This window comes from Leucoraja erinacea, chromosome 1 (assembly GCF_028641065.1).
Source record: "Leucoraja erinacea ecotype New England chromosome 1, Leri_hhj_1, whole genome shotgun sequence".
Taxonomy (NCBI): domain Eukaryota; kingdom Metazoa; phylum Chordata; class Chondrichthyes; order Rajiformes; family Rajidae; genus Leucoraja; species Leucoraja erinaceus.
The window spans coordinates 4,852,072-4,876,582 of NC_073377.1; the positions used below are offsets into that span (position 1 = coordinate 4,852,072).

Consider the following 24,511-nt stretch of genomic DNA (forward strand, 5'->3'; position numbering starts at 1 on the left):
CTGTCACTAAACCTCTCATTCAGTTTTTAATCACCTCCAACTCAACTTCTCTATTGTTATCCTTTCCATTTCCAGAGCACCATCATTTTGTGAATGTTAGCATTTCACTGGGACATTCATCCCTCTTTGTCATCAATTGTAATGTCTGTCTCAATTTCCCACTGCTTTTCTACACCTCTCTTCCCTCAGAAATTCTAAGCAATATCTTGTTTTGGCTCTTTTCCCACCTCCCAACTCTTCAACAAAAAACTGCACATTCGAAAGGAATCTGACTCCATTTAACACTTTATTCCTTCCTTATCATCCTCTGACTTCCCTGCCTGTACCAATGGTGCTGAAGCGGAGACGTTCGAGAGCTTCAAGTTCCAAGTATCAACATCCATTGGTTCTGGCCAAATCATATTGACGTTGAGGCAAAGAAAGCACACCAATGCCTCTACTTTCTCAGCCTCCAATACTCTCTCTAATACCTGCAGATGCACCATAGAAATAATCATATCTGAATGCATCACAGCTTGGTATGGCCACCGCTCTGCCCAAGACCTCAAGAAATGGCAGAGAGTTGTTTTATTCTGCACTTCCTCTGTAGCTGTAACATTATATTATGCATTCTGTTTCCCTTTCTCTCATAAGAATAAGGGGTAGGCCATTTAGGACTGAGATGAGGAAAAACTTTACCAGCCAGAGAGTTGTGAATCTGTGGAATTCTCAGCCACAGAAGGCAGTGGAGGCCAATTCATTGGATGTATTCAAGAGAGAGTTAAATATAGCTCTTAGTGCTAACAGAATCAAGGGATATGGGGAGAAAGCAGAAACAGGGTACTGATTCTGGAAGATCAGCCATGATCATATTGAATGGTGGTACTGACTCAAAGGGCTGAATGGCCTACTCCTGCACCTATTTTCTATGTTTCTTGCACACCCTGGTATCATTTTGCTTGATAGCACACAAACAATAGTCTTTCACTGTGTGCTGGTATATGTGACAGTAATAAACCAATACCAATAACTACTCAAACGTGGTGGTTTTTCACTAGGAGATAGATGTGAGATGGAATTAAAGTCAAGGATTCAGTCTCTTAAGGATATTGGACCATACAGAGGAAGAAAGGGATAACATCATTCTTTCCTTTCTCAAAAACCTAAGAAATGCATTTTGCCAAGGAGATATTGGGAGGTGACCTGGGATAGAGGCACTGAGACAAGTGTTGAGGCCACACCAAATGTCCAAGCATTGTACCAAACTGGAAGAGCTGATTCCCAGCTAGGGAATGGGAATAAAAATCCACTACATCCCATACCATGTTGCAAATAAACCAATATCAGAACCAAAGTAAGCTAATTTTATGCACAACCTTTTCTTCCAAATATCAAAGGTAGACAAAAATGCTGGAGAAACTCAGCGGGTGAGGCAGCATCTATGGAGCGAAGGAATAGGTGATGTTTCAGGTCGAGACCCTTCTTCAGACTGATGTGAGGGTCGGGGGTGCGGGAAGAAGAAAGGAAGATGCGGAGACAGTAGGCTGTGGGAGAGCTGGGAAGGGGAGGGGAAGGAGGGAGAAAGCAAGGACTACCTGAAATTGGAGAAGCCAATGTACATACCGCTGGTATCATTCCAAATATCAGGTTGTTTCTGCCTCAATTGCAAGTGAGGTAAAGGGTTGTTCATTTATAATATAGATAATGGTGCTCTTGACTTCTACTTCATTTCCCCACAGATGCACATTAGAGAAGTGTCAAATTTGCTTATTAATGTGCTTTCTCATTTTCTGTCTAAATTACAGGTTGCAAACCTCGCATGCTCCATCTCAAATAATGAAGAAGGCGTGAAGTTGGTTCGCATGGCGGCAACTCAGATCGATAGCCTGTGCCCGCAGGTAAGAGACGGTGTTGCTGAACACTGTGTGTTGGCTCATAAACAATCATCTCTCGGACAAAAACCTATCAGTATGAAAAGTATAGAACGAGACAGATAATATAGTGCCAAATATCTTTCACAGCCTGAAAGACAGCAGGTGTCCTGAAACCAAACCATGCAATTTGGAAGGAAATTAAAAAAAATGTTTTTTTTTTTAACTTTTGCCCAACAATGATCCTGTTTGCAAATATATAAAACATGCCTCCCGCTGTCTTATAACAAGATCGGAAACTTAAATGCAAACGATAGAGGATTTTGAATGCAAAGTTATAAAAAGCAGGACCCGCAGAAAAATCTATTAATGTTGCAGTTCAACTCCTGCTAACCACAAGCCAATCCATGTGTGAATGTAATCCAAGCCTGGAATTCTGAACGTTCCAGTTTCAATTCCCATTCATAATTCTTGATCCAAGCATGAAATCAACCCTAGCAGTTAAATCTAATGCCAATCACACCAAACATAATGAACCAGCTGTCAGGTTTCTCCTGGAGACAGTGGTGCATTTTTTTGCATCCAATTTTGCATCCAATTTTGCTGCTTTCCGTATGTTTTGTGGGGAAGAAATGTCAGTCGATTCCTGTTATTACAATGTACAATAGATCAGAAAACGCCCAAGCGCTCACACAGTAGACTGTGGTGCTTCAGGTCAACTGAAGTTTAAATTTCACATTTTCAAAGCAACCATGGATATAGGAAAAGTTTGTACTTTCTCCCCATGACCTGCATGGGTTTTTTCCGGGATCATCAGTATCCTCCCACATTCCAAAGCCATGCAGTTTTGTAGTTCAATTGGCTTCGGTAAAATTGGAAATTGTCCCTTGTGTGTAGGATCATCCTTATGTACGAGGTGATCGCTGGTCGGCACAGACTAGGTGGGCCGAAGGGCCTGTTTTTGCGCTGTAAATTAAACTAAACTAAACTAAGCACATATTTTGACAGTGAGTCTTTGGAATTCTTTCTGCAAGCGGACCATGGAAGCTCATTCACTAAGTACATGCAAAACCAATTACTAAATGTATAGATATTAAATGAATCAATGGATAGGGGTTTAATGCGGAAATCCCCCATTGCTTTAAAAGATCAGTCAAGGTTTTGTTGAGCGGTGGAGCAGGCATTAACAGCTACAGTATATGGCCTAATCCTGCTATTTAATTTCTGTGTAGGAAGGAACTGCAGATGCTAGTTTAAACCGAACATAGACACAGAAAACTGGAGTAACTCAGCAGGGCAGGTAGCATCTCTGGAAAGAAGGAATGGGTGACGTATAGGGTCGAGGTTAGGGATTAGAGAAACGAGAGATATAGACGATAATGTAGAGAGATAAAGAACAATGAATGTAATGAGATAAAGAACTGTTGTAGTAAGAAATTTCTCTCATTTCCTGAATTTCCTGAAGAAGGGTCTCGACCCGAAACGTCACACAGTCCTTCCCTCCAGAGATGCTGCCTGTGCCGCTGTGTTACACCAACATTTTGTGTCTATCTTCCATTTTAAGTTCCTATGAATTATGCTGCCCTATGAAACATATCACAATGACATTCTGCAGCCACCTTTACCACGTAAGAAGTTCCACCTTTAGTCCATTGGATTTGCTTCGGGTTATCATGAAGTGAACATCTCGTAAAACTGTCCAATTGCACGGAGCCCGTCATTCTTCATTAACTACATGCAAATCCAGGCTATCAGCTCTCACTCCAGCTGAGTTAAGTCTTTACGGCAAATAAAATTACAAGACTAGATTTATCCTCACAGTGAATGGATTACGGAACAAAGATTAACAAATTGGCTGTTTCATCTTTACAAATCCTGATGATCTGATATAAGCACCAGCATGATCCACATGTGGCACATCATGACAGGCCAGCCACGCATTGATCGCAATCCAGCTGCGATGTAAACCTTTGATATATGATAGAAAAAGCACCTGCGGTGCTATCAGACAGGAATGCAGAACAATCCAGCTTGAGGTGTTTGTGTTCTTATTCACCTTTGTGCAGCTTCAGTCATTTTGCAGGCTTTTGACAGCGACCACAGCCTCTGCTGAGAATTTGGAATCCGTGCTTCACTTAGACAGCAGTCTCATACATCAGTAAAACACAGCACGCTGCCTCTTTGTAAAGTACTGTCTTCCTTTCAGCTGACTCCTTCATAAGCTTGGCATCGTGCCATGGGAGGAGCTAATCAGTGTGTCAGCCAAATCCTAATTGTATATCTTATCCAAAAACAGGACACTTGTATTAATAACACAGAAGTGGTTTAAAACCACAGGTGTTAGTTAGTATTCGATTCTTCTCCTATCTACTCGGTCCATTCAGTTCCCTCGATGGTTTCCTGTGTTTTGGTATTTATTTTGCCTGTATCTTTGCATCTGCGAGTTTCTCTTGCCCTCCAGAACTCAAGCTTAACCTTCCCGATGGTACTAAAAACCTTCCACAGGAGTATGGTTTAGTAAGCTTTCAATATCCTATTTCATCTTAGTTTATAAAATGCAAGAGTTTTCTTCATTGGTCATGAGCATTAAGTCATGAGTTTTCTTCATTGGTCATGAGTAGTGCCAGGATTTTGCCATAAATGCCATGTGCCTTTTCATGCCTTTTTTTGATGAATTCAGAAAGATAATGCCCTTTTCACGATTGAGTGCCTAAATCCGCTTTTTTTTTGCCATTTTAATGTAACTTACAAGAAAATTAACAGCACCAGGTGAAACCTGGCTGTAAATGGGTGTTGTGGTGATTCGAGAGGGGTGCGTGGGAAAGGGTCCAGTCTTTGCAGACTGCTTTAAGTAGGTGTGAAATGGTGATTGGGGAGTAGGTGGAGAAGGATCTAATCTTTTCAAACAGCGAGTTTGGAGTCAAGCTGTGAGTTGTGTGAAGTATTGGTCGGGGATGGGGTGTGGGGTACCAGGGTTAAGTTTCTGTTTATCGAACCTGCAGGTCATTGGTCAGCTGACGATTGCCCAAAGACGGGAGGGAAGGGGGGGGGGGGGGAGAGGGGAGGGAGGGGGGGGGGGGGGGGAGGGGGGGGGGGGGGGGGAGGGAGGGGGGGGGGGGGGGGGGGGGGGGGGGGGGGGATGTTTCCTCTTGTAGCTTGTGATTTCTTGCAAGCCCTTCCACACTGAAGAAGAGTCCTTTGCTGAGAACTTGCTCCTCAACTTCTCAGAGTACCTTTCCTTGGCAGCCCTGATTCCTCTTCTCAGCTTCTACTTGGCCTGCCTGTAGAGGTCTGCATCCCCACTCCTGTGGGGTCTACCCCTGCAAGCGTCAAAATGCCTAAAGTCAAGTCAACACCTTGTAAAAAACTGAACGATTTGGTGAGAGTGTACGGGAATGATATATTCTCTACAGCCAACTCTGTGCAGTATTGCAATGCTTATGAGAAAGCAGTGAATCATGAGAAGAAATATATTGTCTCCCACCATGTACAGACAGCTAAACACAAGTCGGCGGCAGAGAAACTGAAGGTAGGAAATACGCAAGCTTGTCTCCTCACAACATTTACTGCTGGCTCCAATCGCAAATCTGAGTTTGAGTGATCTGTGCAAAGCATTCATTGATGCTGGAATTTCACTGTGGAAATTGGAAAACAAATCTCTAAGGAAATCTGTAAGGAAATACACAAAGGAACTTATACCGAGCGAGTCATCATTATAAAAAAATTGATGTTGACAGCAACTTCAACATTGTTGTGCAGAAAATTAGAGATAAAGTTGCATGCATCAAAATATGGATCTCAATAAACGAGACAACTAATGCTGTGGGGAGATATGTTGCCAATGGTTTCATCGGTAAACTGGGGGCAGGTCAACCATCAAAGGAGTATTTCTTGACATTGGAAGTATTGGAGGTCAAAAAGCACTATTGCTCAGTTGTTTACATCTTCACTTGCTGTACTTTGTACTTAAAGTTCCTGGTGATGTAGGTAAAGACACACAAGGAAAATGCGAGAGGGGGATTTTAGCTAACAAAGATCTTGAAGAAGTGCAAAACATAGCTAAATTTCTCAAAGGTAGTTGTAATGCACAAGATATCAACATGAATAGTAAGATTAAACGAGAACTTACCAGTTTAAAGTTTGATCTTTATTTTATGAGGAGTTACGATGAGGGATTACGTGAAGACCCCGCCAGCACGCGTGCGCGACATTCTTCAAAGCAGCGGTGTGGAATCACAGAAAATAGTAAACATAGAAAAGACAAGGAGAACTAAGATACCAGTTGACCTTTATAATTGAGGGCGGGAGCGGAGGGCACGTAATCCCTCATCGTAACTCCTCATAAAATAAAGATCAAACCTCAAACTGGTAAGTTCTTGTTTAATCTTACTATTTTACTTCGGAATCACGTGAGTGACTACGTGAAGATTTTAAAGCTCTGTGATTTCAAGCCGTGGAACAGTCCATGCTTCACTCACTGCCGGTCATTCAAGGGAGGAAGTATGTTATTGTATTCAGACATCATCCAATTCAGGCAATATCAATTTATTTGAACAAAATAATCCTCCCTAGGGCTAAATATATTGCAGAATTCAAACTTGACTCTGCAGTACCGCAGGTTTGGCTTATTATAAAGAATTGGAAGGTCTTTCTCTTGACCATCCTGCTGTAGCCAGGATATGGTCCATAGGCACTTCCTTGTCTCTAGCTGCCGGTGTTGCTGTTGCTCATGTGGATAGAAACTTAAGATGTCAGTATCCATCCCAGCAGTTCCGAAGCCTGTGTGAGCCATCTAGCGATGATTAGTGCTGATACCTGGCCTTTAGGCTGTTTATGGCTGCCCATAGTGCTAATTTACTTCCTCTTAAGTTTTAGTAGTTTTAAGGTATAATGGAAGGTGTGTCATTACACTTTGTCGGGTGTCAGTTGGGTATATCTGGAATTCCCAATTTTGTCCTGATGATCATGGTCTATCTTGTTTAACAAGCTCTAATATGTGAAGCTATCTTTTCTGGAGATGCCATCATATATCCCAGTCTCAGTTTATGTAGAAACTGGACCCCTAGAGCTGAGACCAGTACTATCAGCATACTGTTTTTAAATGTCAGTTCCCCCCCCCCACCGGGACAGGGACATTGCTGATTGACATTCCCCTAGCAATGTTAGTACAACACTGCGTCCCAGATCTGGGAGTACTTCACTCTAGGAGGGTTGGTGTTTTTAATCCTCATAAGTTTGACACACTAGAGGGTGAGAACCCATTTTGGAGAGTTGTCATGACGCTTGCTCACCAGCAAGCTGACAGGCAAATCCTAAGCATAATTATAGTAAGTGCAGCTCAGTCCTTAGATCTATCTGGATGAGAGACTGGATAGGAATTCCCAGGACGTTGGTGGTTGTAGCTGTATTTAGCTACCATTCCTTGTTGGTTTTTTGATAGGCTGCCATGATCATGTTCATGGTCCTGTCCGCCAGCCCGGATCTAGCATTGTGGACTACCGTTTTAATTCAGAGACTCTTGGGTCCGAGACCACACAGGGATCCATGGCTGTGTAGGACAATCAGGTAATTTCAAGACACAATGATCCCTTGAGTCTCCAAAACAAGTGTAATATTTTTGCTTACAGGTCCGACTGATTTGTGTTCGGGAAGGAAAAACATTGTAAACAATTATTCCGCATTAAGTGAGTAACCCTTTTCTTGCTTCTGCCCCAAGTGTGGTTCACCCGGAGGCATATGTTGGCACATGGTGATTGGGTCTAAATGGGCAAATGGATCGACCTTTGTGGTGCTGTCCCTCTTTTGTAATATCAGCAACTTTTTTTGTGGTCCAACTGCCATTCGATGCTGTCAGGGGTGCTTTTCATGACCTGGCTGTGTGGCTCAGTATTGAGCTTATCTGGTAGGTAGCTTTGCTCTAGCCAATCGTCTGGTATGTTAACACACCATATCCAAATATCTTCGCCAGATTGACACATGGTATTGATCTTTTCTCCCATATGATTAATATATGCCATCACTGTGATATTATCAATTCGTAGGCGGACATGCAGATGGCGCATTGTTAGCAGTAGGCTTTTAGCCCATAAAACGCACCCAACACCAGTGTTTTTAGTAATTGATTATTTTGTAGGTTTATCCAAGTCTGCTTGCTCTTTGGCAATGTTACAGACAAATGGATAAGGTTAATTGTAAATCCCAGAAAGTCCAGTTGTGGATGCCGTCGACTTAGATTTATCTGGATGGAGATGACCCTAGAGTTTCACCCTATGTTTGATTGCGAAAACTGCTGATTTAGCTAGATCCAGGGTTTTTTCCCCACAAATGATATATCATCAAGATATGCCATGACAATATGTTTTTGTTTCTAATATTGCCAAGGCCCGTTTTAATATCTTGGTGAAAAGTCTTGGGGCTGAAGTTAGACCATTAGGCAACGCTATGCCCTGCCATTGTTGCCCCATCCAGTTAAATTTTAGGTATCGACAATGATCCCTCCATGTCTCCCAAAACAAGTGTAATATTCCCCCTGTTAGTACAGGTCGTACACCTTTGTGTTCTGGAAGGAACCAGATCCACCTACTTACCTGGTTGCCGGTGGTACATCCCTTTCTTCAATTTCTGCCTCTTCTGCGGAGAGGCACCGGAGTGCGGGGTTGGCACATTTTCCATGAGGGTCACTCTGGGCCTTGGCCTAAAAAGACCTTTGTGGTGCTGTGCGGCCCTCATGCTTTCACCAGCGTCCTGGTGTTGATACCTGCAGGTGGATGCATAGGGGTGCTGTCGTTGCTGATGACGCTGTTATGAGCCCGACGGCTTCAATCTCTTCGTCGAGCTTTTCTCTCTACCATCGTCTGAGTGAGCAACCAATGATATGCCCGCTGTCAGAAGTTTTGAAATCTTCTGTAGTTTGACCTCCTGGGTTTTTGTGCCAGTCCCACTGTACCCCCAGATCGCATTGTTTGCTGCAGGCATTTTTAAAGCAAAGTAAAGTTCACAGGAGGCCTATACTTCTGCATAATTTTGTTGCCTGTTCCTGCAGAAGATGGAAATACAGGTAGTCGATGCTGGCCGCCAGCCTGGTCTGTAATGGTACTTTTCGTTGATCCGTAATTTTGGTGATCACTCCCAGTGGCTCCTTAGGATTCTGCACCCCCTGCACACTGCCGTTTTCTTCAGCCACGTCCCCTTCTTCCGGACCAGCCCAGCCCTGGTCCACAATGCATTCCTCTATCGAGGGAGATGCATTGTTTTACAGCCCTCGATAAGGTGCTGTTGTGGGAGTGCAAAGACTCCCATAGTGAGCTTGCTCCATCTCCCGGAGCAAGTCACGGGCGGACCTCTGCTGCACTCGGGCAGCGCGTCTCTTTGGCCGGACTCGGATGAGTATGATCGGCCGGTCTGAATCCTGCTGGGCTTTGCCTCCAGCCTGCTGCGCTGCTTTGAGTTGTACGACTCATGGCGCTGGATTCAGCTTGGAGTCGGTAAGTGGACCTTAGTAACCACGCCAACGGTCACTTTCACTGCCCTTAGGCAGTGCGTCCTTCTGGCCGGACTCCCTGAGTCTATCGGCCATACCGACTGCTGCCTGCCTGCAGCCCGCTGTGTCATTTCCGCGTATACAGCTCGCGGTGCTGGGCTCAGCCTGCGCTGGTCGTACCCGGCAGCCTGCGGTCCTGGAACCGCTGGACGTCTCTGGTGTCGGCTGCCGGGACCTACATGGTTCCCCGCGGCCTGCGGTCCTGGAGCCACGTAGCTCATGGCTGTCGGCTGCCGGGAACTGCCTGGTTCCCCGCGGCAGCCTGCGGTCCAGGTTCCGTTTTTTCTTCCCCTTGTCCAACGTGCTGTAACATAAAGCACAGCAAGGGGAAGAATACAACTTCAGTTTTTCCTTACCTGTGTAGGTCCGTTTGAATTTTCCCCGCGGGAGCGCTCCACCCCCGCACGTCGCTGTTGCACTGCGTGAGACGCAATGGTGTGCACTCATGCTGGCGGGGTCTTCACGTGACTCCAAAGTAAAATGTAGTTTGTAGCTTGTTTCAGGAATGCACCAGTGACCTCAGCTGGGGTAGAAATAAGTTTTTCACAACTGAAGCATATTCTGTCTGACAGCCGGCATAGTTTAACACCAGATAATTTGAAAAAAAAATGCTAGTAGGTGTGAGCAACCAGGCAATAATGTAGTATACCTTTATAATGATCACTTTTCACCATATTTTGGTTGTGTAAATACATGCCTTTTTATGCCTTTTTTGACAATAAATGCCTTTTTCGTGCCTTTTTCGTAATTTTATTTTGCCTATTTGCCTGCCTATTTCAGAGATTTTTAGCGTGGACTAAACATCCTGGCTCGAGTCATGAGTCATGAGCATTCAAATGAAACTAGACTACCAGTGCAAGGTGGATTATGAGATCAATCCTTCTCCCTATTTGCTCAGTGCTGAGTGTATGGAACGAGCTACAAGAGGAAGAAATTGTGGCAAGTACAATAACGACATTGATAGAAACATAGAAACATAGAAAATAGGTGCAGGAGTAGGCCATTCAACCCTTGGAGCCTGCACCGCCATTCAATATGATCATGGCTGATTATCCAACTCAGTATCCTGTACCTGCCTTCTCTCCATACCCCCTGATCCCTTTAGCCACAAGGGCCACATCTAACTCCCTCTTAAATATAGCCAATGAACTGGCCTCAACTACCTTCTGTGGCAGAGAATTCCAGAGATTCACCACTCTCTGTGTGAAAAATGTTTTTCTCATCTCGGCCCTTATCCTTAAACTGTGACCCCTTGTTCTGGACATTTGGACAGGTACATGAATAGACATTTGGACAGGTACATGAATAGAAAGGGTTTATGAGATAAGGACCAAAAGACCTACAGTGGCTTGCAAAAGTTTTCATACCCCCTTGAACTTTTCCACATTTTGTCACGTTACAACCACAAACGTAAATGTATTTTATTGGGATTTTATGTGATCGACCAACACAAAGTGGTGCATAATTGTGAAGTGGAAGGAAAATGATACATGGTTTTCAAATTTTTTTACAAATAAAAAACTGAAAAGTGTGGCTTGCAAAAGTATTCAGCCCCCTTTACTCTGATACCCCTAAATACAATCCAGTGCAACCAATTGCCTCCAGAAGTCACCTAATTAGTAAGAAAGAGAGTTTGTAGAATGCCTCCAAGATGGATTCTTAGAGCAACTTGTAATGGAGCCGACCAGAGAAAAGGCAATTCAGGATTTAAATTTGATAAGAGAACTTAAAGGTAAAAGAACCGCTTGGAGATAGTGATCATAATATCATTAGTTTTAATCTGCAATTTGAGAAGGAGAAGGTTAAATCGGAAGTGGTAGTGATGCAGCTGAACAAAGAGGATTATGAAGGCATGAGAGGGGAGCTGGCCAAGGTAGACTGGAAAGGGATACTATCAGGAATGATGGTGGAACAGCAATGGCAGGAATTTCTGGGCATAATCTGGAAGCTGCAGGATCATTTCATTCCAAAAAGGAAGAAAGATTGTAAGGGGAGTAGGAAGCAATCGTGGCTGACAAGAGAAGTTAGGGAGAGAATAAAACTAAAAGTAAAGATGTATAACACAGCAAAGAGTAGCTGGAAGCCAGAGGATTGGGAAACTTTCATAGGACTACAGAAGGAAACAAAATGGGCAATACTGGCTGAAAAGATGAAGTACGAAGGGAAGCTGGCCAGGAATATAAATAAGGACAGTAAAAGCTTCTTTAGATATGTTAAGGCAAAAAGAGTGGCAAAGTCAAATGTGGGTCCCTTGAAGGCATACACAGGTGAAATTATTATGGACAACAAGGAAATGGCAGTAGAGTTGAACAGGTTCTTCGGATTTGTCTTCACTAAGGAAGACACAAACAATCTCCCAGAAGTACTGGAGGACAGATGATCTAAGGGGGTCGAGGAACAGAAATACATTTTCATTAGGCGAGAAATAGTATTGGGTAAGCTAATAGGACTGAAGGATGATAAATCCCCTGGGCCTGATGGTCTGCATCCCAGGGTCCTCAGGGAGGTCGCTCTAAAAATAATGGATGCATTGGTGATAATTTTCCAATGTTCAATAGATTGAGGATCAGTTCCTGTGGATTGGAGGATAGATAATGTTATCCCACTTTTCAAGAAAGGAGCGAGAGAGAAAACGGGGAATTACAGACCAGTTAGCCTGACCGGTGGTGGGAAAGATGCTGGAGTCAATTATTAAAGAGGTAATAATGGGGCATTTGGAAAGCAGTAAAAGGATTAGTCCAAGTCAGCATGAATTTATGCTTGACTAAACTTCTGGAATTTTTTGAAGATGTGACAAGTAAAGATTGTTCAGCACGGACTTGTAGGGCCGAGATGGCCTGTTTCCGTGCTGTAATTGTTATATGGTTGTTATATGGTTAAAATGGATGAAGGGGAGCCAGTGGATGTAGTGTATCTAGACTTTCAGAAAGCCTTTGATAAGGTCCCACACGGGAGACTGGTGACTAAAATTAGAGCACATGGTATTGGGGGTAGGGTGTTGACGTGGATATAAAATTGGTTGGCAAACAGGAAGCAAAGAGTAGGAGTGAACGGGTCCTTTTCAGAATGGCAGGCAGTGGTGAGTGGAGTGCCGCAAGGCTCGGTGTTGGGGCTGCAACTGTTTACCATATATTTTAATGATTTGGAACTGGGAGTTAGGAGCAACACTAGCAAGTTTACGGATGACACAAAGCTGGGTGGCAGTGTGAACTGTGAAGAAGATGTTAGAAGGTAGCAGGGTGACCTGGACAGGTTGAGTGAGTGGGCAGATACGTAGCAGATGCAGTATAATATAGATAAATGTGAGGTTAACCACTTTGGCAGCAAAAACAAGGGGGCAGATTATTATCTCAATGGGGTTAGGTTAGGTAAGAGCGAGACCTGGGTGTCCTTGTTCACCGGCCACTGAAGGTTGGCATGCAGGTACAGCAGGCAGTGAAGAAAGCTAATGGAATATTGGCCTTCAACAAGAGGATTTCAGTATAGGAGTAGAGAGGTTCTTCTGCAGTTGTATAGGGCTCTTGTGAGACCACATCTGGAGTATTGCGTACAGTTTTGGTCTCCTAATTTGAGAAAGGACATCCTTGTGATTGAGGCATTGCAGCGTAGGTTCACGCGATTGATCCCTGGGATGGCGGGACTGTCATATGAGGAAAGATTGAAAAGACTAGGCTTGTTATCACTGGAGTTTGGAAGGATGAGTGGGGATCTTACAGAAACATATAAAATTACACAAGGACTGGACAAGGTAGATGCAGGTAAAATGTTCCCAATGTTTGGTGAGTCCAGAACCAGGGGCCACAGTCTTAGAATATAGGGGAGGCCATTTAAGACTGATGTGAGAAAAAACTTTTTCATCCAGAGAGTTATCAATTTGGGGAATTCCCTGCCACAGAGGGCAGTGGAGGCTAATTCACTGGATGGATTTAAGAGAGAGTTAGATAGAGCTCTAAGGGCTAGTGGAATCAAGGGATACTGTATGGGGAGAAGGCAGGCACAGGTTATTGATTGGGGACGATCAGCCATGATCGCAATGAATGGCGGTGCTGGCTCGAAGGGCAAAATGGCCTCTTCCTGCACCTATTTTCTATGTTTCTATGACTTTGTTAAGGCCACATATGGAACATTGCATACAGTTCTGATTTCCTCATTACAGGAAGGATGTGGAGGCTTTGGGAAGGGTGCCGAAGAGGTTTCTCAAAATGTGGCTGGATTAGAGGCCATTAGCCATAAGGAGAGATTTGACAAACTTGGAATGTTTTCTCAGGATCATCAGAGGCTAAGGGGAGACTTGATAAAACTGAGGCACAGATAGGGTAGACAGAACCATTTTCCCAAGGTTGAAATGTCAAAAACTAGGATGCATAGCTTTAAGGTGAAAGGGGCATAGTTTAAATGTGATGTGGGGGACAAGTGTTTTACACAGGGTGGTGGGTGCCTAGAATGCGCTGCCACAGATGATGGTGGAGGCAGATCGAGAGTGGCATTTATAGAGTCATAGAGCATGGAAACAGGCCCTTTAACTCAACTTTCCCACACTGACCGTCACGGCCCATTTGCACGTCCCACCTGCCTGTGTTTGGCCTATAGCATAAGGTCTTAGGACATAGGAGTAGAATTAGGCTTTTCAGTCGATCAAGTCTACTCCGCCATTCAATCATGGCTGATTGAAAATAAATTTGATAGTTATATGGACGGGAAAGGAATGGAGGGTTATGGTCTGAGTGCAGGTAGATGGGACTAGGGGAGAATAAGTGTTTGGCACGGACTAGAAGGGCCGAGATGGCCTGTTTCCGTGCTGTAATTATTATATGGTTATATGGTTATATCTATCTCTTCCTCCTAACCCCATTTTCCTGCCTTCTTCCTATAACCTCTTACACCCATACTAATGTAGAATCTATCTATCTCTGCCTTAAAAATTTCCACCAGAATATCCCTCGAAACCGATCCTATCCATGTACCTGTCTAAATATTTCTTAGACGTTACAATAGTGCCTGCTTCAGCTACATCCTCATGGCAATGTTCCATACATCCATCACCCTGACCATAAACCAATGTCCTCTTGATTCCCTTATTTTGGGCTAAAGACTGTGCATCTACCCGATCTAATCCACTCTCTCCGCCTCCCCCTCTTCCCTATATCAGTTTGAAGATGGGTTTTGGCCCGAAACGTTGTCTATTTCCTTCGCTCCATAGATGCTGCTGCACCCGCTGAGTTTCTCAGATTTTTGTCTTTTGTCTACCTTCGATTTTCCAGCTTCTGCAGTTCCTTCTTAAAAACAGTAGGAAACTCAAAATGGAAGTTAGAAAACAAATAGAAATGTTTGGTAATTTATCTGTGCCTTTTCACACTTTTGTGTTTCTGTGCAATTCATCCATTTAAATCTGACTTTATGTTGTGGTTTATGATATTATTTTAACTGCTCAAATCCATTAAGTACTAACTATATGGCCATATATCACACAACCATCCATAGTGACCAAATAATTATAATAAAATGTGTAATTACATTAAAGAAATCGCATTCAGTTTAAAATGTCCGTGTCAATAAAGATGGGGCTTTTTCATTCCAGTCACATTTGGTTCAGTTTGAATTCAAAATATTTTCTCTGATGCTCCACCATTAAAGAAAATTGGGTTCCACTTATGTAACAAATATATCGCCTCACAACGGTGTTCCCCTCCATGGCAATGCAAAAATTCAATTGAGTTACTATTCACACAAGTCATCACAAACTGAATGGGCAGATGGAAATCTGATTCTGTAAATTACAAACTACACCTATTTCTGGACTTCGGCCCAGCTTAGTGAACCAACTTTGTTTAAACTCCATTCCATCCTCCACGTAGACCCGATATCAATTTAAAATGTATTTGAGACTTATCTCGCATGTGTATGTATAATAGTGAAAGGTATGGATACAGTGGATGTGGAGAGGATGTCGGCACTGGGCCTGTACTCGCTGGAGTTTAGAAGAATGAAGGGGGACCTCAATGAAATGTACAGAATAGTGAAAAGCTTGGATAGAGTGGATGTGGAGACAATGTTTCCTCTAGTGGGAGAGTCTAGGACAAGAAGACATAGCCTCAGAATTAAAGGATGTTCCTTTAGGAAGGAGATGAGGAAGAATTTCTTTAGTCAGAGGGTGGTGAATCTGTGGAATTCATTGCCACAGAAGGCTGTGGGGGCCAAGTCAACGGATATTTTTACGGCAGAGATGGTTAGATTCTTGATTAGTACGGGTGTCTGGGGTTATGGAGAGAAGGCAAGAGAATGAGGTTAAGAGGGAAAGATAGATCAGCCATAGGGGTAGACTTGATGGGCTGAATGGCCTAATTCTGCTCCTATCACTTATGAACTTATGGAAAATATTCTAGCTACACATGTGATAGTGGGCAACATATTGGTCCATGATGGAGCAACCAGGCACCAGGTCCCATTTTCAGCAATGAGACAAGAGTTGATGGCTATTTGTTTGAGAAAGAACAGCAGATGCTGGTAACATCGAAAGTAGTCACAAAATGCTGGAGTAACTCAGTGGGCCAGGCAGCATCTATGGAGAGAAGGAATTGACGATGTTTCGGGTCAAGACCCGTCTTCTGACTGATGTCTGGGGAGGGACAAAGATAGAATGTAGACGGAGAGAGTAAGATAGTTAGACTGGTGGGGGAACTGGGAAGGGGGAGAGGATGGAGAGAGAAAGCACGGGCTATCTGAAGTTAGAGAAGTCAATGTTCATACTGCTGGGGTGTAAACTAACCAAGAGAAATATTGTGGACAAGTAGCCACCTCTCCTCACTCCTTGCCGGCACCCGTCACAGTCGCAGCAGGTTGCCAAAAATTTTCAACATGTTGAAAATCCAGCAGGTACGACTCTTTGGGCGACTACTCACAACCATACAGGCGTCACCCCGTGACATGTCACCCAAAAAGTTGTATATTTTTCTGGTCGCCACTGAATTTTCAACATGTTGAAGATTTCACTGAAAAAATTGCGTAAGTGGGACAGGCCATTTAGGCTTTTGACTAATTGACAGACAATCGTTTAATCGAAATTTGATAAGCTACATGATGATAAATGCACCATAGTCTGATTTGAAACAATGTCTGACTTCAAAAGATGTTTGTAGCATTGTTAAATTTAGTTTAGTTTAGAGACACAGGTCGGAAACAGGCCCTTTGGCCCACTGAGTCCGCACTGTCCAGCGATCCCAGCACCACCCTACATACACGAGGGGCAATTTCACTCTTATAACCAAACCAATTAACCTACTAACCTGTACGTCGCTTGGTGTGCAATGAAACCAAAGATCTTAAAGAAAACCGACGCAGGTCACGGGAAAAACGTAAAAACTCCGTACAGACAAGTTGTTATGATCGAACCCAGGTCTCTGTAAGGCACTAGCTCTACCACTAGGCCACCAATTGTGCGTTTTTTGGGTGTAAAAAAACCTCCCATTTAAACGTAACCTTTATTCTTACAGGTTTTACCCCATGCTCAGCAGGTATTCTGAATTATTTTGAATTACTTTGATTTGATTAATCTTTCATCTATATTAATTTTCCAAAGGAGATTCTAGATGGTTAACAGTAACAGGAAGATGAAATGGATATTTATTTTCCCTTTAATCAATCTATTCTCAATATCAATCTATAAACATGTTCCTGCTTTTCTAATCTTGTTAAATATTCAACACTGGAATAAAATTCTCTTTTATGTCAGATTTATGGTCAGGGTAGTGTGTTGTATATCACAGAGTATTATTTTTTTCCCACTTTTACCTCTGCCCTCATTCATCTCTTTTCATTTCCACCTCCTTCAGATAGGACAGTTGCAATTAAAAAGCATCCCTTACCTTCTTTTAAGCAGTAGTACCACGATTTGCATTTATCTAATCTGAGGCATGTGCTTTGTTCCCTTCACCCCTCTCTACATCTCAAAATATGCTTGATCACTAACTTTTTCATGGTCTGAAGTAAGGCCATCAACCTAAAATGTTAACATTGTTAAAAAAGACACAAAGTACTGGAGTAATTCAGCTGGTCAGTCAGCATATGGAGAACATAGATAGGTGACGTTTTGGCCTGGGATCAGGCAGCATCCCAGGAGAACATGGATAGGTGACATTTTGTGTCAGAATCTGAAGAAGGGTGCTAACCCAAAACGTCACCTATCGATGTTCCCCAGGGATGCTGCCTGAACAGCTGAGTTACTTCAGCATTTTGTGTCTTTCCCACAGCTATCAGGCTATTAAACTTGGCTCGGACAAAACTCTAAACATTAATAGCCCATTATTTGTTTTTATAATTTTATAATGACAATAAAGAACCTATCCTATCAGTTTATTTATTCATGTGTGTATATATTTATATGGTATATGGACACACTGATCTGTTTTGTAATCAATGCCTACTGTGTTCTGTTGTGCTGAAGCAAAGCAAGAATTTCATTATCCTATCAGGGACACATGACAATAAACTAATTTGAACTTGAACTTGAACTTTTATTTGGAAACCAACATCGGCAGTTCCTTGTTTCGACACGTTCCTTAGTTCAGTTACTTCCTCCCCTGTTGAATATTGTCAGCATTTTATGTTTTTATTCTTGAAGTGTTGTGTGACTGGAGGAAGTTTACACATAGAGTATTTTTTTTTTTTTTTGCAAACCCTTCATTCATAATGTGGAATATTATGGTGGCATATGCTCCTATACCAACCAGGACTGGTGCAGCGGCATCACGGTACTGTCAAATTTCTGCTCTCCCAACCTAGAATCCCTCTTTATAAACTGCAAACCCTTCTACTCTCCGAGGGAATTTAAATCCTTTATTCTCGCTGGAGTTTACATTCCCCACAAACCTGTGTACGCGAGGCACAAATGCAACTCGCTGACGAGGTAATGAGGGTAGAGAGTGACTTCCCCGACTACATGGTCATTGTTTTGGGGGACTTTATCAAAGCTAACCTCAGCCGTGACCTTCCAAATATAGACTTCATGTTACCTGCCCCACCAGAGGGGAGAGAACACTCGATCACTGTTATACTGCAATCAAGAACGCATATCGCTCTGTTCCCTGGGCGGGTCTGGGTCTCTCTGATCATTGCCTAGTTCGCACTGACCTCTGTAGTCATGAAGACACTCGAAAGGCTTGTGCTGGCAAGCTGAAAAATATCACAAAAACTCCCTGCTGGACCCTCTGCAGTTTGCATATCAGGCCAATAGTTCTGTGGATGATGCAGTCAACCTGGGCCTGCACTTCATCCCACAGCACCTAGACCGCCAGGGGACCTATGCAAGGATCCTGTTTATTGATTTTAGCTCAGCATTCAACACCATTGTGCCAGGGCTACTACACTCCAAACTTTCTGAGTTGACTGTGCCTGAACCCCTTTGTCAGTGGATCACCAACTTCCTGACAGACAGGAAGCAGCATGTGAGGCTGGGAAAGCGCATCTCGGACCCGCAAACACTCAGCATAGGAGCACCGCAAGGCTGCGTACTCTCTCCTCTCCTCTACTCCCTCTACACCAACGACTGCACCTCCACAGACACCTCTGCAAAACGTCTCAAGTTTGCTGGCTGCACAACCCTGATTGGACTGATCCAGGATGGGGAGGAATCTGCCTACAGACAGCAAGTATCACAGCTGGCATCCAGGTGCCGTAGCAACAACCTAGTGCTCAATACTCTTAAGACAGTAGAATTGAGTGTAGAATTTAGGTGAGCTCCCCCTCCCCTCAACCCCCTCACCATCAACAACACCACAGTCACATCTGTGGAGTCTTTTAAGTTCCTGGGAACCATCATCTCCAAGGACCTTAAGTGGGGGGCTACCATCGACTCCACAGTCATAAAGGCACAACAGAGGATATACTTCCTGCGGCAGCTGAGGAAGCACAATCTGCCACAGGCAATGATGGTCCAATTCTACACGGCCATCGTAGAGTCTGTTCTCACCTTCTCCATCATGGTCTGGTTTGGCTCAGCCACCAAGCACGACACCTGGAAGCTGCAGTGAATTGTCCAATCAGCAGAGAAGATTATTGGCTGCAACCTTCCCTCCATTGATGAACTGTACACTGCAAGGGCCAGGAAGCGAGCGGGCAAGATCATCTCTGACCCTTCTCACCCTGGCCACAAACTCTTTAAATCACTTCTCCCTGGAAGGCGACTCCGGACTGTCAAAGCTGCCACAGCCAGACATAAAAACAGTTTGTATCCACGCATAGTTGCTCTACTCAACAGCCAAAAATCTGTAGCCTCTCTTTGATCTGGTATTTTGTTGGTTCACATGCTTGATCAATGGTGTTTTATCATTAATGTTTTATTATGATTAATGTTTAGTGTTTTCTGAGTCATTCGTAACTGTCACTGTATGTCATGTTGTTACTTGTGGGCGGAGCACCAAGGCGAATTCCTTGTATGTGAATACTTGGCCAATAAACTTACTTACTTACTTACTTACTTCATTTGTTCTATATCTCTCTCGATCACCATCTATATCTCTCGATTCCCTCTCCCCTGACTCTCAGTCTACGGAAGGGGCTCGACCTGAAACATCACCTATCATTTTTCTCCAGAGATGCTGTCTGACCCGCTGAATTACTCGAATTACTGTGCCTATCTTTTGTATTCACTGTCCCTATTATATAAACTCAGAGATTGATTGAACTTGCGAGATTTCTCACAGTCCTGATATTAAAGACTTGACAAATCTTTTCTGTTTGGATTTGGACAATAAAACAGGTCGCTTATTCTATATCAAAGCAACATCAGAAACTCTTTGAAAATAAAGGGGAAATTGTTTTGCTACATTTAGTGTTTTGTATTAATGAACCTTCAAAATGGAACTTTGAAGATTGCAATTACAGTATGTGGCAGTAAATAGTTTTTTTTTCTCTGAAGCTGAGGAAAGCTGTTTGCCATTCTTTGATTTGCTATTACAGATATATTTACATTTCCTGGGGCACTTTTCACTCAGCAGCGATCACAACATCAAAATGGTTCAAAAATAATAAGTTATCTGAGATGCAATTTTTATGTGTGAGACTCCTTGATGGTTTCTCCTCTGACCTTCATTTCTGGTCATCAGTAAAGATACTGTGGCTTTCTGTATCTCCCAGCCAATTATATTCCTGAAGGGCATGTTGCCAGCTCAGCGCTATTAAATGCTGCTGAGGCCTCACGAAGTTTGTCCTCGAAGCTTGGCGTGTTCCTTAATCTCCCCAGAGCTCAAAGCTGCAGGTTTCCTTATTTGCTGGTCTTTCTTTCCCCTGAAAGTACTTGGGATGGCATTTGGGAATGCAGCCCTCTGCTTTTGATATTCATTAAACTTTTCTTCTGGTGACACACAGTCCTGGGATTCGATTGTGCACCTTTGGGAAAAAATCCAAGGTGCACGACACATCCACACTGACCAAAATGTTGACCAAAGCTAGTCCCATTTGCCTGCATTTTAGAGTCATAGAGTGATATAATGTGGAAACGGGCCATTCGGCCCAACTTGCCCACACCGGCCAACATGTCTCAGCCAACATGTTTCAGTCCCAACTGCTCGCGTTTTGTCCATATCCCTCCAAATCTGTCCTATCCATGTACCTGTCTAACTGTTTCTTAAATATTGGAATAGTCCCTAGCTCAACTACCTCCTCTGGCAGCTTATTCCATACACCCAGCACCCTTTGTGTGAACAAGTTACCTCTCAGATTCCTATTAGACCTTTACCCCTTCACTTTAAACCTATGTCCTCTGATCCTCGATTCACCTACTCTGGGCAAGAGATTCTATGCATCATTGGATTGACAATTCTTTAGATCACTTCTAACCCTAGCTTTCCCTATTCCTATTTCATCCCTTTCTTATATAGTAATAGTCACAGGGAAATGAAGCATGCAAACGTGCCCTTCAGCCCACTGAGTCAATGTTGATTATCAACCACACATTTAGAATAATCTCACACTAATCTAATCCAATTTTATTCTCTCCATGTAGAATATAGAACAGTACAGCACAGGTACAGGCCCTTCAGCCCACAGTGGCTGTGCCAAACATGATTCCAAGACCAACTCCGCTCCGCCTGCACTTCATACCTGTCCACAGGTACAGCAGGCAGTGAGGAAAGTGAATGGCATGTTGGCCTTTAAGAGGAATCAAATATAGGAGCAAAGAGGTCCTTCTGCCGTTGTACAGAGCCCTAGTGAGACCACACCTGGAGTATTGTGTGCAGTTTTGGTCCCCTAATTTGAGGAAGGACATTCTTGCTATTGAGGGAGTGCAGTGTAGGTTTACAAGGTTAATTCCCCGGATGGCGGGACTGTCATATGCTGAGAGAATGGAGCAGCTGGGCTTGTACACTCTGGAATTATGGATGTACACTCTGGAAGGATGAGAGGGTATCTCATTGAATCATAAGATTGTTAAGGGCTTGAACACGCTAGAGGCAGGAAACATGTTCCTGATGTTGAGGGAGTCCAGAACCAGAGGCCACAGTTTAAGAATAATGAGTAAGCCATTTAGAACGGAGACGAGGAAACACTTTTTCTCACAGAGAGCGTTAAGTCTGTGGAATTCTCTGCCTCAGAGGGTGGTGGAGGCAGGTTCTCGGGATGCTTTCAAGAGAGAGCTAGATAGGGCTTTTAAAAATAGCAGAGTCAGGGGATAACTGGAGAAGGCAGGAACGGGGTACTAATTGAGGATGATCAGCCATGATCACATTGAATGGCGGTGCTGGCTCGAAGGGCCGAATGGCCTACTCCTGCACCTATTGTCTACTGTCTATTGTCCATTACCTATATATGGTCATCAACACCCCCCCAGATTCCACCACTTTCTACACACTCGGGGAAATTTCTCAGAGACCAATTAACCTATCAACCTGCACGTCTTTCGGACATGGGAGGAAACCAGAGCACTCGGAAGAAAACCACGTGGTGCAAACTCTACACAGACAGTACCCGAGGTCAGCATTGAACCCAGGTCTGTGCCACTATGAGGCAGTGGCTTTACCCGCTACACTAATACCTTATCTGTGCTTCCTTCAGAATAATTTTTGTCAGCTTCATCTTGATCAGTTTATACGGAGCCTCCTACATCTCCCCCTATAAACTCTGACTAATACCAACACACCCTGTAAATAACCTCCTTACTCTGCTTCAAACTCATTTTTCCTTTGTCCGTCCATAAAAATTTATAATGCTCATTCTCACACATTTAATTGAATTATTTACACTTTTACAATTTACAATAATACCAAGTATATAAACCCAAGCCAATTAACCTACAAACCTGTACATCTTTGGAGTGTGGGAGGAAACCGAAGATCTCGGCGAAAACCCACGAGGTCATGGGTAGAACGTACAAACTCCATACAGACAGCACCCATAGTCCGGATCGAACCTGGATCTCTGTCACTGCAAGCGCCGTAAGGCAGCAACTCTACCGCTGTGCCACCCCGTGCCGCCCATTATGATGGTGGTACTGCAGCTACTGCCACTGCCTCAGCGCTCCAGTGACTAGAGTTGAAATCTGACCTCTTGCATTGCCTTTTTGGAGTTTGCTATTCCCACTGTCACCATGGCTCTACCCTAGGAGCAGGCTGATGTACAGGCAGATGAGATCAGTTTAACTTGGCATCATGCCGGCACACACATTGTAAGTAAGTAAGTAAACTTTATTTATATAGCACATTTTAAGTCAACTTGCATTGACCCCAAAGTGCTTCACATAAATTAAAGAATAAGTTCCATTGCAAACCATAGAAAAAGGTTTAAAAATAAAAAAATATAAAAAAGAATAAAAAATGGACACAACATATTATAGAGTTCAACACAAACGTCCCCCCATTGTGGGACGCACGGCTCATTCTTGAACTGTTCTAGTCAGATAATAAAAGTTACCTCTCAGATTCCTATTAGATTTTTTCCCCTTCACTTTAAACCTATGTCCTCTGATCCTCAATTCACCTACTCTGGGCAAGAGATTCTACGCATCATTGGATTGACAAAGAATTGTAGATGCTACTTTACAAAGAAAGACACGGTGCTGGAGTAACTTAGCGGGCAACGCAAGTAGATAAATTGGTAAAGAAGGCATGAGGAATGTTTGCTTTTATAGGTCAGTGTCTTTAGTATAAGAGTCAGGAAATCATGATGCAGTTTTATATGACTTTTGCAGTTGTTGGGCGGCGTGACCGATGTTCGCAGCGGCCTCTGCAGTCTGTCTGTGTACTTTTTATTTTTTTGTCCTGTTGAGGGTTTAGTTTGTAGCGGGTTTTTAAATGTGTATATGTGGGGGGTGGGGGGTGGGTGGGGGAAACTTTTAAATCTCTTCCCTGCATGGAGACCCGACCTTTTCCTTGTCGGGTCTCCGTTGCCGTTGGGGCCTAGCACCGTGGAGCGGCCTCCAACCGGAACGACCTGGAGGCTCAAGTCATGGAGCTGCGGAGCTGTGGAGCTGTGGAGCTGTGGAGCTGTGGAGCTGTGGAGCTGCGGAGCTGTGGACCTACCTCCGTGGAGCTGGCCAGCTTCGGAACGTGGAGAGCTGCGGTGGCGCGCTGCTGTGACCCGACTCCGGTGGATGGTGACACCGGGAGCTCGCGGGTCCCCGGTGGGAGATTGCTTCGCGGGGCACCGGCAACGGCTACTTCTCCTGTCCGAATTGCGGGGTTGAGAGTAACCTACAGCGGGGCCTTACAACGCCCGGCGCGGCTTTAATTTGCCGCGGACTTGCTAGCGCCCGCCGGGGGCTCCAACACCAAGACCCGGGGCAGGGCCTTACATCGCCCGGCGTGGCTTTGAGTGGCCGTGGACTTGCTAGCGCCCGCCGGGGGCTTTGACCTCGACTTCGGGAGAGGAATGGAGAGCAGGGGAGAGACAAGACTTTGCCTTCCATCACAGTGAGGAGGAGACTCACTGTGATGGATGTTTGTGTGAATTGTGTTGGTGTGTGTCTTGGTTCTTTTCCTGTATGGCTGCAGAAACCAAATTTCGTTTGAACCTCATGTGAGGTTCAAATGACAAATAAAAGGTATTGTATTGTATTGTATTGTAGGCTTAATTTGGAATATTGAGTGCAGTCTGATTGCCCCACAGGAAGAATACAAAGGCAATGGAGAGG

At 43.9% G+C, this 24,511-nt stretch overlaps 1 protein-coding gene across 2 annotated transcripts in view; it reads left to right on the forward strand.

Moving 5' to 3' along the window:
- ctnna2 (catenin (cadherin-associated protein), alpha 2) overlaps window positions 1–24,511 on the forward strand; it is a 1,403,856-nt gene that overhangs the window by 958,948 nt on the left and 420,397 nt on the right. For both annotated transcript variants that reach the window (XM_055644902.1, XM_055644985.1), the window contains exon 10: window positions 1,785–1,877. In XM_055644902.1, coding sequence (XP_055500877.1) covers window positions 1,785–1,877 — 93 coding nt within the window. The remainder of the gene's footprint in view (window positions 1–1,784; window positions 1,878–24,511) is intronic.